General features: G+C 38.2%; 1 protein-coding gene across 1 annotated transcript in view; it reads left to right on the top strand.

Annotated features, from left to right (window-relative positions):
* The window catches only part of rig (gem nuclear organelle associated protein rigor mortis), a 72,757-nt gene that overhangs the window by 20,666 nt on the left and 35,579 nt on the right, over positions 1 to 16,512 (top strand). Inside the window, exons 4-9 of the mRNA XM_083134194.1 lie at positions 936 to 1,557; positions 3,028 to 3,136; positions 4,669 to 4,831; positions 6,654 to 6,740; positions 7,305 to 7,419; positions 9,134 to 9,330. Coding sequence (XP_082990320.1) covers positions 936 to 1,557; positions 3,028 to 3,136; positions 4,669 to 4,831; positions 6,654 to 6,740; positions 7,305 to 7,419; positions 9,134 to 9,330 — 1,293 coding nt within the window. The remainder of the gene's footprint in view (positions 1 to 935; positions 1,558 to 3,027; positions 3,137 to 4,668; positions 4,832 to 6,653; positions 6,741 to 7,304; positions 7,420 to 9,133; positions 9,331 to 16,512) is intronic.

Below are 16,512 nucleotides of genomic sequence, written 5' to 3'. Positions count from 1 at the left end.
AAGTAAACAGTCTTACATTTTGTCATCTTTTCCTGTGTTATTTTTTGGACTACTGAGCCAATTGGATTGTGGTTTTGCCCCTTCCCCCACATTTGGTATGTCAGTGGTTGTGTAAACAGTTGAGTTCATTACAAATAATAATATGGTATGACAGAATATAAATTAAGAATGAAACATAAGTATTAGCACTTTTTTTAAAAAAAAAAATGTCAGTTGAAGTGTTATTCTAAAGAGCTTTAAGGATAAGAGTGACAATTTCGCACCAGGTATTCCATTTGTTTAAATATCGTTGGAATGAGCACTAGTACTGAAAAAGCAAGACATAGGACAAGAGAGTATGAATTTCTCTTCATGTTGCAAGTGGAGCTTTTTTTTTTTAAATAGATTATTAAACTAGATATGATCTGTAAACAATATGATGAATAATTATTTATAGACTCCCTTGTGGACAAACAATTGAACTTCAAGTTACGGCTAATCAAATGGAAGTTTCGACTTTTCCTAACACAAGCATAATCTTCAACCTGTCCTGTTCCCACTGATGTATTTTGCTACATCATCGGAAGTTTGATTATCTCAAGAGAACATATAAAACAATACTTCCATAAGTGTAGTGCTAAGTTTCTGCCCCCTCCTGTAATCATCCATAGCTCAGACCACTCTTTCCCCAGCTTGCTGCCAGGAAAGGTCAGTGGCAGAGTTGCAGTTTTGGGTTCTTGCGAGTTGCGGAACGTGGAAACTGTCCCTCATGCTCTTAAAGTAATTGTACTAACTTAAGCATATTATTAACCTTTGTAGAAAAATGCATTATAAAATCATTCAGCCTGATGAATGTTTTGTAAGTAATAGTACACGAACTTCATGACATGCATTTTCAATGACTGGTACCAAAAACAACCCATGTACTGTAATGAAAATCCTCTTCTTTGTTTCAGAAACTGGAAGAGTAATTCACAGACTCAGCCGACATGATTACGATGTGGTGTCACTGGCGTGGTGTCCCGTTAACTACAATGTTCTGCAGAAGGATGATGCCCAGAAGAAGAACGACATTCTTCTCGCATCAGGGAGTCGCGAGAATGTGGTGTACATATGGCGAATATCCAGCACGGAGGGTCGCTTTGAAAGAAAGTTTGTGTTGCCTACGAAACCATTCGGCAGAGGCCACAAAGTATCCTCTTCGAAGGGCGATGAAAAACGTGGTTGGGTGACCGTGTGCTGGCCCACTCCTGAATTTCTACTCACAAACTCGATGTGGAACGAACTCATAGGGTGGGATCTCGTACCTCCTGAAGAGAACGCTGCACGGGAGAGTGCGATGCAGAAGTATTCCAAGTACTCGTACCACCTGGCTCACTCCATTCACTCGCGCGGACTCTTCAACATTGCCTGCGCAAGGAAGTGGGACGAGAGTGGAAAGAGGATTTTGGTGTGGACTGCGGCTCAAGATAGGCAGCTGGTAGCTTTTGAGCTTATATCAGGGAAAGTGTTGATGGTTGTCCCCACGTTCGGAAGCTTTGTCTATTGTTTGGCAGCCTCACCTGTGGATTCCAGCAGGTTAGTACTTCAGTCTTGTATTCAAGTTTTTACATAGTGTAAAATGCTCTTCTTCTTCTTCAAGTAGGCCTGTGCCAATACTACTTTCAACTGCAATGCTCTTACAGATTCCGATACTTAAAAATCATAAAAATACAATGTAGTTCCCAACAATGAAACTATTATATTGATCTACCAAAGTTTTGCTTAAAACTATGTTTCTCAACTTCTGGGCCACAGCTTGGTACCAGGTTTGGCATCAGCTATAAACTTCTCCTGAAATTTGTCATTTTAGTTGCACAAAAATTTTCATTAAAAAATATTTTGTAGTGGAAGTATTCTGATTAATATGAACTTTATAGCGTTCAAAATGCCACATGCCAGTGAAAATCAGCATTTGTCAAATTAATTTAACGATGTTGGTCTGAGGAATCTACAAGATTTCATTAAATCTAGTGGATGACAACTAATTAGAACCTAATTTTAGGATTGTCAACATGCCTAAACATAATCAAAGCTAATTGTGCTATAATGTGTTTAATAATATTTAATTTCATGGGCATATATTAATTAATTTTAAAGTTTTAAAAATTTGTAAGATTTTTATTAGTAAAATTCCTGGTCCATATCAGTTATTCCATTTTCAACCAGAGCCTCCCAGTTGGCGTAGTGGTAACGTTATTGCCTTGTAATCAAGGAATCCTGGGTTTGATACCCAGCGGAGGCTCATAGTATTTCGAATCACACTTAAAAAAACTATAGGTCCAGTTCCTATTAGCCTCTCTGTGCGTAAAGTCGACTTCAAAATCTCAAACAAACAAAAGAAACTCAATTTTCAACCAGTACTTTACAAAACTGATGCTACTTGTAACTGCTCAATCCTAATTTCAAGGGATTAACATTTTACTCTTTTATCACATTCAGAGAATTGAAAATAAATATATAATTAACATCTTGATTTGTAATAAAACTTTCTTTATAAAAATCATGTTCAATGCTTTTGTTTTATTTATTGCATCAATACAGACCTCTTTATTGAAACCAGATGAAATGTTTTGTGTTAAAATAGTTGCTAAAGTCTTAGTAAAACACTTTAAGTGATTTTGTATGATTTTAATTTTATTTACAGATAAAGATTTTTCACTTTCTTGAATATTCATGTAACCACCGTTTGACAAGAAAAATATTTTTAGAAGAATGTATTTACAAGCAGTTCCCTTTCCAAAACAAGATGTTTTGGCCCTGTTCATGTTTGGCCTTCATGAGAGAGTGTTTCTCAGTTTGTAACAACCATTTGAACCTTTCAAATGTGTTACAGTTCAACCAATGTTGTTTGAATGTTTTAGACTCCGTGAACCCCTGAAAAATGTTGTGGAAATTGGACCAAAGTATCATATTTCATATAGAGTAAGTAGCTTTTTTATTTTTGTTACGAATATTTTATATGAATTAGTAGATGTGTTTTGTTGAAGTATATTGTTCATTTTCCAGGATAGCTGTTGGGGCAGGTGATTCGTTGGTTCGTATATGGAACACAAGTAAACAGAGCTCTGTTGATATGATAACACTGTGGAGGCCGGTGAAGAAGAAAGTAATGTCTGTAAGTAGAGAACTACAACAGTATTGCTATTCTTTTTTCAGGATGGATACACACGAAATTATATTCTTACTGTGTAAGACCAGGTCCGTCAAAGTAAACAGCACAAAATACTGATTGCTTTCCTGGTGATGTCAATCAATATCCACTGATATCGGCTCAGCCCAGATGGAAATAATTATTGGCTTGGCTCGGTTGACGTAATCATTTCTCAAGAACTGTAGTTTACCTAAGTTCAAAAGTCCCAATTAGGATCTTTAGAAGGAGCTAAAAATTTGAAAAAAAAAAAAAAAGTTACAGTGATTTATGAGATACAATGTAGAGTCTATATTGCGCTGACCTTCATGGCAAAGTGGTTAGCACAGTGTGCTACAATGCCAGGGGTCCCGGATTTGAATCCTGGCCTGGGCATGGATGTTTGTGAGTGTCTCTTCATCAATTTTTCATCATCACTCATCCCCATCTTCGTAAATTAGCCAAAAGTGGCACAAAAAATGAAGTAAAATAAAGCAAATCATTCAATCACAGTGCACTATGATGTAGGGATCCTGGGTTCAAATCCAGCCTTTATATAGGGTTTTTTTGAGTGTCCCTTCATCAATTTTATCACAGCATCACTAGAGGCACATATTTTTGGTAAATAAAAAAGCAAAATTTCGGTATAAAAACTGAGTCAATTTCGGGTTCAAAAGCAGTAAATAAAATAAAATATTGGTGTTATAGCGGTGAAAAATTGGATCAAAAGTGGTATATAAAAAGACATTTTGGTTTTAAAATTGTGAATATAATCCTAAATTTGATTTAAACACTACACTTATTCCACAGAATTAACATTTCACTTCTAATAGCCCATTTATGTAGTTATCCGAGTATTAAGTTTAATTCTGTGTAAAGGAGTCAATTTTAATTTCTCCAATATTAACAGCAGAATTGATCAATTTTCCGGGAATTGCATAACTCTCAGGATAATTCAGACCTCGGAAGGTGCCGCGTCTGTGAATAAACCCTAAATTTCGTGTTTAAGAGTTAATTTCGCTTTTTGCAGTTCATTTCGCATTATTTCGTGACAAACATGGTCACAAAATGCATCTCACACCTTTCAAAAACATGAAAAATTAACACTACAATGTGTTTTTCCAAATTTCGTTTTTTCGTCAAAAACGAAATATGCATGCCCCTAAGCATCACTCATCCTGATTGCCACATTTAGCCCCTGATTGCCACATTTAGCCCCTGATTGCCGCATTTAGCCAAAAGTAGCTGAAAAGCAATGTAAAATAATCCAATTTAACCAGTCACTTGATATCTTGTATCTGCAACATGATGCATTTTCTGATGAATGTTCTTATAGTCATTTTTTAATGTCTAGTCATCAAACATCATGCTAAATTTCAACATTTTTTTTTGGGACAACCTGTATAAATAGTATGGAGAAAAGAATATGAGAATTCATAATTTGCTTTATCTCAGTAAATATGTACATGAGGAAGTACCTTCTGAAAATATTTACAATAATGTTTTTCTCCCATGTGTAGCTAGCATGGCATCCTCAGAAGGAGAATTGGTTGGCATATGGAACTGATGAAGGTCGTGTTGGATTGTTTGATCTTTCAACTGGGAGAGCGCCTATTCTGTTCAGGTCATTCCACCGATTTCCTGTCTACTGCCTTGCATGGGCACCTTCAGTATGTATAGAAGGTAAACATGAATTTGGATTAGTTACAAGGGTTTTTTATCATTATGATAAACTAATGTATTACGCTAGACATAAGCAACCGTGAAGACCAAGCAGGTTGAGTGCTGGGAAATACCGGTCTCGAGTTTGAGTCCTGGTAGAGCATGAATGTTCTTTATGAGTCTCCTTTTGTCAATTTTATATGATCATAATTCATGCCCATTGTTGTGGTTTATACTAAATAGGTAGAAAAGCAAAGTTAATGTTTAATGTAGGGAGCCTCTCCGGACAGGAAGTTTTTACTTGTGTACTTTTCTAACTTGCTGCAATGTACAAAAATAAATATTTGCAAGAGAACTGAATGTAATTGTCACAGAAAGATGAAATTTATACATTTTACTAGGGGTGCGGAATCCTGAAATGTCTGTACCGGGACCAGGAAAAAACTCCCCATTCCGATCCCAACTTTGTAAAATGATGTCCCATCCTAATCCCGACTTTGGGAAATGATTTCCTGACTTCTTGGGATCTTGAACAGTCGGTTAATTCCAAATGGTCATATTTAAAGTGGTTAATACCTCATGAACCCTAAAGGTCCCGGGTTCAAATCCAGGAACTTTTCTAACGTTGGAAGCGGCCCCGGCGCCCACCCAGCGTCGAATAACATGGCTACCTGGGGAAACCTGGGGGGTAAAGGTGGTCAGGGGCGTGATGCTGATCACATCACCCCCACTCACGACCGGATCAAGAAAGTTTGGGGCGTTACCCCCACACCCCCTATACGCCTTTATGGCATGGTGCTATGCACAGTGGAGCACTCATGTTTTCTGGATTGTAAGTGTCTGAAACTTCTCGGAAATTGTTGGATTTTATTCCAGAAAGGAAAAGGAATCACTTAAGAGAAAATGACATGTAGAATTTGAACATTTCCCCCCCCCCAAAAAAAAATTTCCACACTAGCTCGTAAAATTGCAAATTTTTCCCATCCTGAATGTCAGGCTAAAAAAAAATCCCCGTAACGATCCCATCCTGACCAAAAAAATTACTGTCCCTCACACCCCCTACATTTTACCTCCCAATAAAGAAAGTTACAAAAAGAAGAAAATGGAAATTTTACACAAAAATTGGCATTTCATCCCTGCGGCCACCACAATAGACCAATTTATAAGAAAAGACGTGATGCCACCTTATGAGAAACATTTCTGGAAAATTGCTTCTAGCATCAGCCCTATGGACACTGGATGGATGAAATTTACAGGGAAGCATAACAAAAGACTACTCTTTGAGAAAATGTAATACCACTCCTCAATTTTGGAAAAGAAAATAGAAAATATGTAACTAATTTTAAAAAACTGGGATTTTCGGTAATGTCGAAAATTGGTCATCTCCTGCTGGACCCCTAATTGTAGCACTTTGTGAACAATTTTTTTTCCATTTCATTTTTATCATTATTACATGTAAAAATAAAACATACCAGCAAAAAGTAGTGATTGAAGAGTAATACTAATATCTTATTCATAAGTTACAGTGCATAATTTTTTGAGGATAGAATGAACATTTTGAAAATCCTTTTGGTGTTTTGGCATTCCAGTATGTCATGCCTTCATATGTATATAAATGAACAAAGAAACAAGAACTGAAATAGCTTTTGTATTTTTCAACAAATTATGTGTTAATGGCTACCACATAGTGGTGGTTTCGTTTGAAACCAGCCTTCCGCTAAAGGCTAATGTGATTCATTATTAGTTTATGTAGTCTCTGATTTCACATTAACCACTGATTAAGTGTTAAAAGCTCATTGTTGAGGAAATAATGAGTGGAGTTCGTTTTTGTTTTTAATTTCAGGTTCAAATGTAACATTACCAGAATATTCCCTTTATTCATGTGGTGATAATGATATATTCCAGTTTAATCCTGATAAACCAGATGCAGGTATGTATTCAGTTTTCCTGCCACAAGTTTGTTTGTGTTACTGTGGCATGTGCATAATTTTCAGATATTAGACTTTGCGAAAGCATCACATGGCATTTTTGCAGACACGTCATGGCAGCAGGATTGTGAAAAGCATCGGCTTGTATCAGTGATCATATTCATGCTGATAATTTCTGATACTGATATGCTAATAACTAGGTAACTGCAGTGAGCTTGCCTTAGAAATAGAAACTATGTTTTTTGGTTGTTTACTGTACAAAACAAGGATTAAGTAACAAATTAGCAGCATTTTGCAGTAAATTATAGGCTATATATTGAAATATCTAATCAATAATATGTTAGCAGTTTTACGAATAAACTTATATGGTATAAAGTCAATATCAATAAGTATTGACTGATCTCTCCGAGGTCTAGATGTTCATGAATTTTCATATTTCATAAGCAGAATTATATTAATTTATAGATTCTGTACACTTGTAATGTTCATTAAAGTTAGTCAGGAAGTAATCTTGTGCATTGGCACTTCTTTGGGTAACTTTCCTCACCAACATGCTGTCTTTTCAGATCCAGTCACACTCAGCTTTATTTTGAAAGGGAAAGCTGGCGAAATTGACTCTCCAAGAACAGATATGTCATGGAAACCTGATTACCAATTGCTTGCAGTGGGCAACAAGAATGGGTAAGTCCATATAATTGTAAGAAGTGTACGAGGAAAAGTCATTAAATAACGTAAGTTTTATTCTAAACTAGCTGATTGCTTGGCATTGCCCGGTATTTATTTATCCCAATCTTCTATTAGATGGGAAAATAATGAATTCTAACTATAGTGTAAAATGAACTTGGAGTTGAATGGCATTGGGAGTGTCACTATTCATCTTAGCGACCCTGAAGACTATGGATCTACACTAATATCGGTCGTTTTACATGTTACCCCTTCCCAGCCCCACCCCTAGGGAGGCCAGATGTGTCTTGGAGTTGTCACTTTTCATCTTAGCGACCCCGAAAACTATGGATTCCAAACTAATATCGGTTTTTTTCACTTATTTTTACATGTCACACCCTTCCCGCCCCCACCCCTAGGGGTGCCAGATGTGTCTTGGAGTTGTCACTATTCATCTTAGCAACCCCGAAAACTATAGATTCCACACTAATATCAGTCATTTTCGATTATTTTTACATGTCACCCCCTTCCCACCCTGATCCCGAGGGGTGCCAGGGCTGTCTTACCCCCACAGTATTTCTTTCCATATTGCAAGTGATATGTATACCAAGTTTGGTTGAAATCGCTCCAGGCGTTCGAGAGTTATGGCGGAACAAACACACACACACACATCCATTTATATATATTAGATGTGCACAATGGAAAATATTATTTCAGGACACAAAATCGCTCCTTAGCAAACACCCTATATGGAGGTTGTGATGATCAACCAGTATGCACCTGTGTATTAACATGGCTGCTCTCAACTTTCAACTTGCACCATGGAAGAGCAAAAAAACGTTATTAGTTTTTTGTGATCGTAGGGTGTGAAAGCATTTGGTGGCAGAAAGTAAAATAAACCAAATCGATCAAACCAAATGAGAAGTATTGCTTTGGGTGTAAGGGATAATGTTCTTGTAAGCACCAAAATTTTGAAAGCTCCCTAAAATACTGAAAATATTGATGCCAATAAATTTGGACCTTTCTGAAATATCAGTGTTCCTGTCATTATTAACTCTCTCGCTGCGGGATTGTGGCACACTGATATAGCTTTTGCTGCGTAGTTTTTTGGGGAAATTTTCAGAATTGCATAAATTTGTAAAAAGAAGTATTCAAAAGTATGATATGAATACTTCTCCTATTTGAAAAACGACCATAGCTCGGAGTTAATCTTGGTGGTAGAATTTCATTTTTATTGAAGTGGATACAGTGGTGTGTCCAAGGGAAGGGGAGGGGGTTGGTAGGGCTTGTAACCCTTTCTTTTTTCCATCATTCCTAAGAAAAGAATGATAAAAGGAGGAAAGATAGCGAAATGTGGGCTGACAACTAAAAAGAAAAACCTCATACCCCTTTCAAAAATCTTTGGCATGCCACCGAGCAGATAAATGATCCTTGTTGACATTGTTCTTTACATACACACGGCGGTACATGTTTTTCATTTGTTCAGAACCAATGTGAGTTATTTCCTTCAAAAACAGTTCAAATGACAGTGACGAGAATATTCGAAATCGCCTGCAGTCAGTTTCAGTAAGTTACGCATACTGAAGTGTCTTGCCACAGCGAAAGAGTTAAGCTAGGTAGTAGTTTGTAGAGCATTATTATAAATAACAGTAATGGTTGTCGATAGTGACTGCTTGTTTTGTGTGTGCCTATTTTCATCGTAAATCTCTTAATAATGACACTTATTTTCCAGCTCTGTTGACCTGTACAAACCTCCATATTTGACACACGTGAAAACCCTGCTACCTTTCAAAAAGTTGATCCTATGTATGGCATGGCACCCAGAATGCACTGCAACAGATCCTGAATATTCTCCATATCGCCACTGGCTTGCTGTCTCTTCTTGTGAAAACTCAATCCAAGTGTTCGACCTAACGGCCGTAATGAATGGTAAGTTGTAGTTAAAGAATGAAGAATATAAACTAGGGATGGGCCGATATGAAATTTTGGCCGATACCGATAAAGTAACGATATAAAATTTATCGATACCGATAACCGATATTCTACCGATCTGATATAAAATTAGAAATGGTCCTTGAAGAACCTGAAAGGTTCATTGACCTCCTTAATAAATGTGTGTTTCAAGGTGACTGCAGTGAAAAAGAAATTGCATATTTAGACATTTACTTTCTTATAAATTAGGGCATGGAGATTATCCATAAAAATTACAACAAAATGGCAGAATTTTGCACTAAATTATCAAATATTTATCGATATATCGGATCGGTAAAGTAATCGGTAATTTTACCGATAAACCGATACACCGATATGCCTATATTGGCCGATACCGATAGAGTACCGATTAATCGGTCCCATCCCTAATATAAAGTACCTTTAGTAATGCATACTTTGTAACTGTTGTGCGAATGGTATAAATTTGTAGAAAATAATATGCCAGGTGAAATGTTTTGGTGGAGATAGTGTGTTCACCTACCATCACACACGAGCTTTAACATCGATATCAGTTGCACAAAAAAAAGTTTTGTTTTTATGACCGAGGTGGCGCGGTTTTGGTAGAGATTGAGCGTGCAACTACCATCACACGACAGCCTTACAATTGGAATTTGTGTGAGAAATGGAAAATAACTTTTTAAAAAATTGTTTCCAATGTATGAATCACAAACATGGACAGACGATGTGAGCTAGAAATTTAAATTCTAGTTTAAAAGCACAACGGAGGTATAATATTAAATATATCTGACAGGAAAGTGTGCAAAATAGAAAGGAAAATACTTGGGAGAAGTAAAAAAAATATATATCTATAGAAAAATGTTGAGTAAAAAAATTAACACCAGAAAATTTAGGTCCATACAAATGTATGACATCAATAATTTTTAAAAAGTTGATAAGGATTACCAGGTGTGCTGATTAATAATTCTTAATTGATCCGAAAGAAAACAAGTGTATCTGGGTAGAAAGGTAACAAATGCTTTTTTCAAAGTATGCGCCATCGCTAGCTAGCTATACATTGTGTCCATCTGTCCGTCAAATTGTAGATGCCCTTCCAGAAAAATTGTTCACATTTTGAGGTGATCCAGTCAGCAAGCCATTGTTCGACATCTTCGTAATTGTTGAAGTGTTGCTGGGAAAGTGAGTGAGACATTGATGAAAACAAGTGGTGAGTATGGTGTGTGGGGCAAGAATTCCCAGCCAAGTGCCTTTGTGTCTGATGCCTTTCGCTGTGTGTGATGAGGCATTGTCGTGCTGCAAAATCACTTTTCTGTGTCTTGTCGCCCAAGGCACTTTTCGATCAATGCATGGTTCAAATTGATGAGTTGTTGACGGTAGCGAATGGCATTCACTGTTTCACCTGGTTTCAGAAGCTCATGGTACACCACACCCTTCTGATCCCACCAAATGCACAGCATTGTCTTCCTTACGAAGCGATTCAGTTTTGCGGTCGATGTTGAAGGTTGTCCTGGGTCAACCCATGACTTTTTGCATTTTGGGTTCTCGAAGTAGATCCATTTTTCATCCCCAGTCACTATCCGATGCAAGATAGACTTTCTTTCATGCTGAGAAACAACACTTCACACACCGTTTTTCGCTTTTCCATTTTTCTGTCGTTCAGATGATGTGGGACCCATTTTCCTGCCTTCAGGATTTTTTACATGGCATGAAGACAATCAGATATGGTTTGGCGACCAACATTTAACTTCTCTGCCAGTTGTTGTTGCGTTTTCGTATCATCTTCGTCCAACAGTGCTTGCAATTCGGCGTCTTGGATTTTTTTCGGCTGGCCCGGGCGATCTTTGTCTTTCAAGTTGAAATCACTACTTTTGAATCGTCAAAACCAATGCACACACGCATCTTGCATTAGGACATTGTCACCGTACGTTTCCACAAGGATACAATGGCTTTCACTCACATTTTTCTTTTGATTGAACAAGAAAAGCAGGGTGTGCCGCACATGCTCCTTATTTGGTTTGAAGGTCAACATGTTTCCCCCCACAAACCCAATATCAAGATCACTCGCACTCTGTTACACATCCACGGCGTCTTGACAGGTAATGTCCTCGCAACACACTGACGTAACAGTTGAGACTGTGCACCAACCCTTGCTTCCAGCACCATCCAGCGACGAAATTACGAATTATTAACCAGCACACCTGGTATTATGTGTGTTAGAGAATGTTTGCATTGAGTAGCTTGTTTTTAAGTCCATTTTATACATAGAAAGCCAACAATATAAAGGGATTCAAATTACTATGTGCCTCCACCAGGTATGGAACTTAGGACCTTTTAAATTTAGTAATGATTTTTTTTTCCATTGCAAGTATTCGTCCAATTTGGAAGTCTACACATTGACTCCTTACTATGGGCAAGAAAGTGTAATTTGTAGCTAATTGCATAAAGTGTATGATTGCAAAGCAATTTTGCACCAGGCGATAGGAAAAATTGTTGTTTAAGAGTGGGTACATGCATAGTGGCATGTCTCGTGGGGTCCCTGTGGAAACATCCAAGCGAGGGGCATGTTAACACCCTCCCTATAGTTCAGACCTTTTGCCTTGTGATTTCCCATGTGTTAAGTTCCATGAAAGAGGCCCTTGCAATTTGGTGATACTATTGTTTGTTTAACTTGCTGTCTGGGTTTCAAATTACAAATTATTTGAACCAACCTGTACTTATACTAGGTTGCCAACATTAGTTGACCTATTCATAGGGTGACCATATGTCTCGTTTTGACTGGGCCCGACCCTGTGGCCGAGTGGTTAGCACATCGCGCTGCGATGCCAAGGGTCCCGGGTTCGAATCCCGGTCGGGCTTGGTTGTTTGTGAATGTCCATTCATCAATTTCATCACTCATCCCCATCTTCGCAAATTAGCCAAGAGGCACAAAACGCGAAGTAAAATAAACTCAATCAATCAATCGTTTTGACTGGGACAGTCCCGTTTTAGAGGCATGTCCCGGTCATCCCATCCAGATTATTAAAAACCCACTATTTGTCCCATTTTATAGAAGTCTAGGAGTTATCTTTGAAACCAAGTCTAAATTTCAGAGACATTCATGCTAAAATAGATGTATTGTTTTGGGTGTGTTCCGATATTTGTAGAGCAGTGAATAAGCATGTAGTTTTTTTACAAAATTGCAACAAGAAATTGAAGTTCCTGCATCTTAATACAAACTTAGGTTGTTGTTATTTAACCTTTTGGTGCCCAAGCGTCTCGATCGAGATGCTGTGTCAAGGTCGTAGTTTTTATGTTATAACTTTTCTATTTTTGGCTAGAATATCGATTTTATTTTTTTATATTGTTCCTAACACATATATTTAACAGAAATTGTTTTTTGCATTTTTTTTGTCTTCATGAAAATGGAGGGGGAAAGGTGGGAAAAGGTACTTCTCTTTTGCGGCTCTTTTCAACGTCAAATTTTTGCCGACAAAGGAAGACCGGCTTTGTTGTTCTAAAGCAATGCTTTTCACGTCCTCCTGCTATCTGCGTTCGAAGGAAGCTTGTTTATAAGTATCCGATGTCAAAATGAAAGTTTTCCGCGAGGACGGAAGCAGGGGGAGGGGGGAGGGGGAAAACTGGTTGTTGAATCTGCGTTGTGAGAATGGGAATTCGAAGCGCGCTGAAGGAAACCTTTGTTTGTGAGCACAAGTGTTCCACAAATGTTGAACAGAGGTCACAAAGCATTGTCTAAAAATAGAATGTCAAGCAGCTGCAAGAATCGGCGTTCATTTTTCAGTGCGTTCTAGCTTTTCGTCCGTGAAAGTTGTGCGTACGTGTGTGTCGTTTTTTGCCGAAGTGCGAGGATTTTTTTCATTTCAGGGGTACAGCTCGCGTTACATTGGTCATACGGCAATGATGCAAATATTTTTCTGTTTCTTACATGCCAGCGATAATTTCTATGTGCATTTTGAACTTTTCATATCCTTTTTTTCGGGGGGGCGGGGGAGAGATACCCCTTTTTTTTAAAAAAAAAAATCGGGGGATTTCCCCCCTTTCACCCTCCATATGTGCGCCGAATGTGAATAAATTATATATCGTCTGAATCTGTGATTCATTCTGCGTACAACGGTATATCGTTCATATCTCCAGGGCAAATAGTCTCTGAGCTAAAGTTATTTCAAGGTACCGCTGCATTTTGAAGCTTGAATCAGTGGCGTGCCGACAATTCCTTTTGGGGGTATAACTCAAGGTACATTGGTCATATGATAATAATGCAAATATTTTTGTGTTCCTTACATGTTAGCGATCATTTCCATGTGCATGTCGACACTGTCATGTACTTTTTGCTTGAGGGGAGGGTGGGGGAACACAATTTTTTCCCCCGAAATTTTGTAATTTTGAGAGTTGGCCTCCTCCCCCTCGCCACATATATGCCGAATTTGCAAAAATTTCATATAGTCTGAATCTCTGGTTCATTCCGCGTACAACGGTATATCACTCATCTCTCTAGGGCAATTAGCTTCCGATCTACACTTATTTAATTGAAACTCTGCATTTTGCTCAAAATCGGCTCGGTACCCAGAGGCTTACTTGTGAAAAAGGTCTTGGGCGTCAAAAGGTTAAGCGTCACACTTCAACCTGGTGGTAAAAATTTGAGCTTTTTTAAAAAATCAGAAATTCACCATCTAATGGTCTCCATAGCCTCTACCAAGTTTCAGGAAAATCCGTTGCTTCGACCAAGCTTCAGAGGGCTCTCAGTAGGGGAAATTAAACCTAGTGCCACATTTGCACATGGTGGTGAAAATTTGAACTATTTTCTTTCCCACCAGCATTCGCTTCAGCATGGTCTCCATAGTGTCTGCACCATGTTTCAGTGAAATCTGTTGCTTGGAATGGTCTCCAGAGGGCTTTGAATAGGGCAACTATAATTTTGGCCACCCTGTATGTCATTTTCATTTCAACCATAGCAATAATTCATATTTAAGCAAAGTTAGAAATCTGTTCATGGCAAGAAAGGCAGATAAATTTAACCTTTTGGGTCCCAAGCGTCTCGATCGAGACGCTGTGTCAAGGTCGTAGTTTTTACTTTTCTAATTTTGGCTAGAATTTCGATTTTTTTTAATATTGTACCTAACACATGTATTTAACAGAAATGTTTCTTGCGCTTTTTTTTTCTTCATGACAATGGAGGGGAAAAGGTGGGAAAAGGTACTTCTCTTTTGCGTCTGTTTTCAAGGGGAAATTTTTGCTGACAAAGGAAGACCGGCTTTGTTGTTCTAAAGCAATGCTTTTCACTCCCGCGTGGTAACTGCATTCGAAGGAAGCTTGTTTATCAGTATCCGATGTCAAAATGAAAGTTTTCCGTGCGGGTGCAAGCAGGAGGTGGGGGGAGGGGGAAGACTGGTTGTTGAATCTGCGTTGTGAGAATAGAATTTCGAGGTGCGCTGAAGGAAACCTTTGTTTTTGAGCACAAGTGTTCCACAAGTTGCAACACAGGTTACCCTGCATTGTCTAAAAATAGAATTTTTCAATGCGTTCCAGCTTTTCGTCCATGAAAGTTGTGCGTAGGTGTGTGTCGTTTTGTGCCCAAGTGCGAGGATATTTTTTGAGTGAAGTGACAGACTTCCAAGGACTTTTTTGTCATTACGTGTTTTTCTTGTGGTGTGAAAAGTGTGGTAGTGTCGTTTGTGTCTGCTGTGTCCCCAAAAGGCTTATAGTCGACCATGGCTGCCCCCGGTGATCTCCGTTCTGATGAAATCCTAGATAAGCTGGAGGATGTGGTACAGACTCCGAGTGGGATACGCCGAATGTGCATAAATTATATATCGTCTGAATCTGTGATGCATTCTGCGTACAATGGTATAACTTTCATATCTCTAGGGCATTTAGTTTCTGGGTATAGTCATTTCAATATAACTCTGCATTTCGCTCAATTCCGAAGCTTGAGACAGTGGCGTACAAGCCTTTCGTTTCAGGGGTACAATTCGCGTTACATTGGTCATATGACAATGATGCAAATATTTTTCTGTTTCTTACATGCCCCATTTTTTTAAAAAAAAGTATTTTTCAGGGGATTTCCCCCCTTTCCCCCTCCATATGTATGCTGAATGTGAATAAATTATATATCGTCTGAATCTGTGATTCATTCTGCGTGCAACGGTATATCATTCATATCTCCAGGGCAAATAGTCTCTGAGCTAAAGTCATTTCAAGGTACCGCTGCATTTTGAAGCTTGAATCAGTGGTGTGCCGACCATTCCTTTTGGGGGTACAACTCACGTTACATTGGTCATATGATAATAATGCAAATATTTTTGTGTTCCTTACATGTCAGCGATAATTTCCATGTGCATGTCGACACTGTCATGTACTTTTTCTTGGGGGGGGGGGGGGGAACCCATTTTTTCCCGAAATTTTGTAATTTTGAGAGTTAGCCCCTCCCCCCACCACATATACGCCGAATTGGCATAAATTTCATATAGTCTGAATCTCTGGTTCATTCCGCGTACAACAGTATATCACTCCTCTCTCTAGGGCAATTAGCCTCCAATCTACACTCATTTAATTGAAACTCTGCATTCTGCTCAAAATTTACTCGGGACCCAGGAGGTTACATGTGAAAATGGCCTTGGGACTCAAAAGGTTAATGCTCTTCAGAAAATGTTCATGGATCATTGGGTAAATAAGTAAGACAAAAATGTCAAGAAATTATGCTTGTGGTCAAGAATGTTTGCTGTTTGTTTTACAGTACAGTGAGCCAGCCCCTGTAGCGGAGTGGTTAGCACATCACACTAGGATGCCAGAGGTCCAAAGTTCGAGTCCCGGCCTGGGCGTGGATGTTTGTCAGTGTCCACTCATCAATTTCATCACATCATCGCTCATCTCCATTTTCGCAAATTAGCCAAAAGTGGCACAAAAGGCGAAGTAAAATAAAGCAAATCAATCAATCAATACAGTATAGTGAATTTACATTGTTATCTACATGTAGTAGGATTTGATAAAAATGAATATTTGAAAATCTAAAATTATATTGGGTTGTACTTAAGATTTGTTCACTTTGTTTCTTAAAAATTACATTGTATGTGTGAAGTTGTGTAAAAATGTTAAATAAAGTAATGTGGCCATTCTCCTATCCCCAGGATGAAGTCTGAAACACTAATTTTTACATGCATTAATAAT

Source organism: Lepisma saccharinum, chromosome 13 (assembly GCF_977018435.1).
Source record: "Lepisma saccharinum chromosome 13, izLepSacc3.1, whole genome shotgun sequence".
In the NCBI taxonomy this organism is placed as follows: Eukaryota; Metazoa; Arthropoda; class Insecta; order Zygentoma; family Lepismatidae; genus Lepisma; species Lepisma saccharinum.
Note: the sequence above shows the minus strand (reverse complement) of the source record. Positions and strands in the feature narration are given on the sequence as shown.